Source organism: Lipotes vexillifer, unplaced genomic scaffold (assembly GCF_000442215.2).
Source record: "Lipotes vexillifer unplaced genomic scaffold, Lipotes_vexillifer_v1.1 scaffold426, whole genome shotgun sequence".
Lineage (NCBI taxonomy): Eukaryota > Metazoa > Chordata > Mammalia > Artiodactyla > Lipotidae > Lipotes > Lipotes vexillifer.
The window spans coordinates 3275138-3279136 of NW_006779491.1; the positions used below are offsets into that span (position 1 = coordinate 3275138).

The 3999-nt window shown below is 53.6% G+C and overlaps 1 protein-coding gene across 1 annotated transcript in view; it reads right to left on the reverse strand.

Annotated features, from left to right (window-relative positions):
- Positions 1 to 3999, reverse strand: part of KATNIP (katanin interacting protein) — a 155688-nt gene that overhangs the window by 134801 nt on the left and 16888 nt on the right. Inside the window, exon 4 of the mRNA XM_007452838.1 lies at positions 3879 to 3976. Coding sequence (XP_007452900.1) covers positions 3879 to 3976 — 98 coding nt within the window. The remainder of the gene's footprint in view (positions 1 to 3878; positions 3977 to 3999) is intronic.

Sequence of the window (3999 nt, forward strand, 5' to 3'; positions counted from 1 at the left end):
CTGCTGAAAACCCTCCAGGGGAGTCCTAACATGTAAGATGAAATGCAAGCTCCTTTCTGGGGTCTTCTAGACCCTCTGGCCTATGAGCCCCAACCCGCACACCAGAGCTGGCCTAGCCTGCCTCACTTACTGCTCTGACCCCAGCACCTGCAAGTGTCCAGTAGATGGTCCCGGAATGAATGAAGGACTGAACGAGTGAAGGAACCCTCTGGAGTGAAGAGCCGCCCTCGGCATCTGCCTGCCTCTCAACTGATTACAACGGTCACTACCGTTTACTGTCGGCTTCCTCTGTGCCAGGCACCGGTTGGCACGTTCTACAAACACTGGTTCGCTCACTCAGTCCTCAGCAACTACCCACTGAGGAGGGTACCATTACCAGCCCCACTTACAGATGAGAAGACAAGCCACTTATCCAGGGCCGTACAGCCAGCAACTGGTAGAGCTGAGGCTTTGAACCCAGGCTGCTGGATTCCTGAGTCTGTGCTCTTAACCATCTGGACTTGTCTGTCACCTGCCTCCAGGTGCTCCTACCTGAGGGAGCTGACAGCCCCTGCTGATGGACCGCCCGTGACACATACTATACACACATTCCTTCCCAGCAGCCCTGGGAGGCTTTATGGATGGTGAGCGCAGAGCTCAGAGAGGTCACGTGGCTGGCTCCAGGGCACACAGCTGGTAAGCTGTTTGTCTGACTCCAAAGCCCACTCCCTTCTACTCTCCAGGGGCCCAGGTTCAAATGCCCCATTGAGCCAGGTGGGGAATGGCAAAGGGGGGAGGCTGCTGGGTATAAGAGAAACAGCAGTCAGAGCATGATGACAAATTGCAACTACCACTCGGCCTCGGCGCTAGGGCTCTAAAGGGAGTGGTGGGGACCACGGCAAACAGGAGGGCTGTTCGCTGTCTAAACTGGGAACCGCCACTCGGCTGCCACTGATGGCTGCCTTCAGGGCGGCGGCCCAGCGTGGGGGCCAGATCTTCCCGTTTCCTTAGGCAAGGAGGAATCGAACTTTTAAAAAAAATGTGTATAATCTTTTGAATTTAAATGTTAGCAAGTGATTAAGTCTTTTAAAACTGTGTGAGTCCAAAAACCATTATCTGGGGGGCCAGTTCAGCCCACAGGCTTCAAGCTGTTAACTTTCAGAGTCTACCGGGCTAGCCCTCCGTATGTTGGAGAACAGCTGTTGCACCTTCCCTCCAGGATAAGCAGTGCCCATGTCTTCACAGTCGGTTCTTCCAGGGCAGGAACTCAGTCTGATTTTTGTTTTTTGGGTTTTTTTGGGTTTTTTTGCGGTACGCGGGCCTCTCACTGTTGTGGCCTCTCCCGCTGCGGAGCACAGGCTCCGGACGCGCAGGCTCAGCGGCCGTGGCTCACGGGCCCAGCCGCTCCGCGGCACGTGGGATCCTCCCGGACCGGGGCACGAACCCGCGTCCCCTGCATCGGCAGGCGGACTCCCAACCACTGCGCCACCAGGGAAGCCCCCCTGATTTTTGTTTTTTAACCCCAGAGCCTTGCAGAGTGCCTGGCCCGTGGTAATACATGTTCGTTAACTTAATGGATGGCTTCTCTCATCATACGGCTCCCAGTCCACTCACCACTTCTGAAGGTTCCCCGGTTTGTCTCTAACTCTGAGGGCTGGTCCCCAAAGGACTGTGTGTGGGTGGTACAGAGTCAACGCAAAAGTGGGGGTGGTGGCCCCCCAGCACCCATGCCGCTCTCCTGCAAGGGTGCCTCTCAGCTCAGTGGAGGCTGGAAAGCCAGACACTGCATTTCCCAGCCTCCCTCCCAGCTGGGGTCTGGATTTGACATGGGTGCAGCAGATCAGATGGCCTCATGGAAGGCAGGGACAGCAGAAGGAAGTGAGGTGGAAAGGAGGGGACACACGCTGGCTGTTTCTGTGCTAAGCATGTGGCAGAGACCATGAGTGTTTTCATCCATGTCCCACCCTGGCTGGATGAGCTGTGAGCAAGGTCTTTCTTCAAAGTGTCGCTCTAGCAGACACAGCATCACTCTGAGGCCAATGGTTGTGGCACTGGCTTCCTGATTCCTGGATCACAGCTCAGGTGACACATTCCTGAGGCTGATCCCCACCTTCCCTCCTGTGTCCTAGGTAGCAGCTTTCCTGGCAGGTCCGTGTTAGGATGCTGCGTACCATTCCTGGAGGCCTGGCTCAGAGCCCATCCTCTCGCTGGATGCAAGCACCCAATTCCCTGCCTTCCATTCATTTATGCTTCAAATAGCCTGAGAGGTCTCTGTTGTTAGGCACTGACTAACCCCTGACGGATTCGGTACAGAAGGCCAATTACAGCCTTCATGGCATCAGAAAGCCAGGAAATTAGCCATGATTAGGCCCTGTGAAGTGTGGGAGCACAGGGAGGGAGGCTAATTAATCTTAGGCCAAGTCTTTAAATTGCACAGACTCTGGGGTCAGCCATTAAGTCACAGTCTAAGATGCAAATATGGCTCCTGATAATAGAAGGCACTCAAAACTGCTAGGAGAACTCTCTGAAGTGCGAAGTGGAGAAAGGCCTCATTATTGGGAAATTAACATTCATTGCTGGGGACAAAAGGAAGCCTCCAGGCTGTGTGCCCTGAAGGCCTTGCTCATCGGCAGAGGCTGTGTGCCCTGAAGGCCTTGCTCATCGGCATCGAGATGAGGTTTGGGAGTTAGCTGGCAGGAACACCCCTCCCCATTTCATCAGAGACCCACAAACGTCCCTGCAGAGAAGTGAGGACTACTGGGTTTGGAGTCACAGGTCCAGGGTGCAAACCTCAGCCTACATCCTCCCTTAGCATCTATGGGAGCAAGTCACCTTATTACCTCTCTGCTCTCTGGGCCTCAATTTCTTCAGTGGCACAATGAGGATACTTATGTACCTCCAGGGTTATTGCAAAGATGGCAGATAAAGCGTAGGAAAGTATTTACCATAGACCCATACGTATGGGCAGAGGGTGAAATGTTATAAAGCAGAGTACTTCCCAATCTTGGTGAGCAAAGGATTAACACACACACACACGCACGCACACACACACACACACGCACACACACACAGATATATATATATATATATATACACATATACTTATATGTATGTATATGTTGCTTAAGCCTCATCTCAGACCAAGTGAGCCAGAATCTCTGAGGGTGGGGCCTGAGAATCCCAGGTGATTTGAATGTGCTGTGGGGGTCAGGACTATATGAGCAAGGACACTGAGCCTGGAGCCACAGATCTAGATTTGAATCTTGATTCTGCCACTTCCTAGTGGTTGACCTTGGAAAGCTCACTTCACTTTTCTGAGCTCTCGTGTCCTCAGCATCCTGAGAAGAGGAAGGACTTTGGAATTTATCCTGTAGGTCTGCTGTGTGGGTACAGGAGAGGAGTCACGTGGGAGCTTAGCTCACGCCTGGTACTGACAGGTGCTCAGAAAAGCAAGCTGCCAGATCAGCAGCATCGGTAGCAATCCGAAGAGGCAACTCAGGTCTGTGGGGCAGGGGTTTTGTCTTATCCACCCACCGCATCCATGGCATCTAGGACCATGCCTGGCACATCACAGGTGCTCAGTAAAAAACAGCTGTACGAATACATCATCATGACAGGGCTGTTTGACCTGTGATGCTCCTGAGTGGGGCTGGGGTGGCCCCAGCCAGAAGGGAGGATCATGCCACAGAGTGGGCTGGAGGGTCCCCAGGGCTCCTTTGCTCTCCAGAGGCCAGTGCCACAGGCGGAGAAGGCACCATGGCAGTGCCCAGCCAGACCCAACCCCTGCCCGTGGGGATTCCAAATGCTCTGATTACGTTTCTATTCTCACAATAACCCTGCTGCTTATTCTAAAGTGCGAGCTGGGGCCACCGCCTTGTCTCTGCCCAGGGTTTCCACACCTGGTGCCATCCTCGGCGCTGGACTTTGCTGGGGGCTGTCCGTGAATTGCGTCTTAAAGTTTCTTCAGCTTCTCGAAACAGGGTTTTTCGTCCGCAATCTGCACCAGAGATGAGGGAAAGA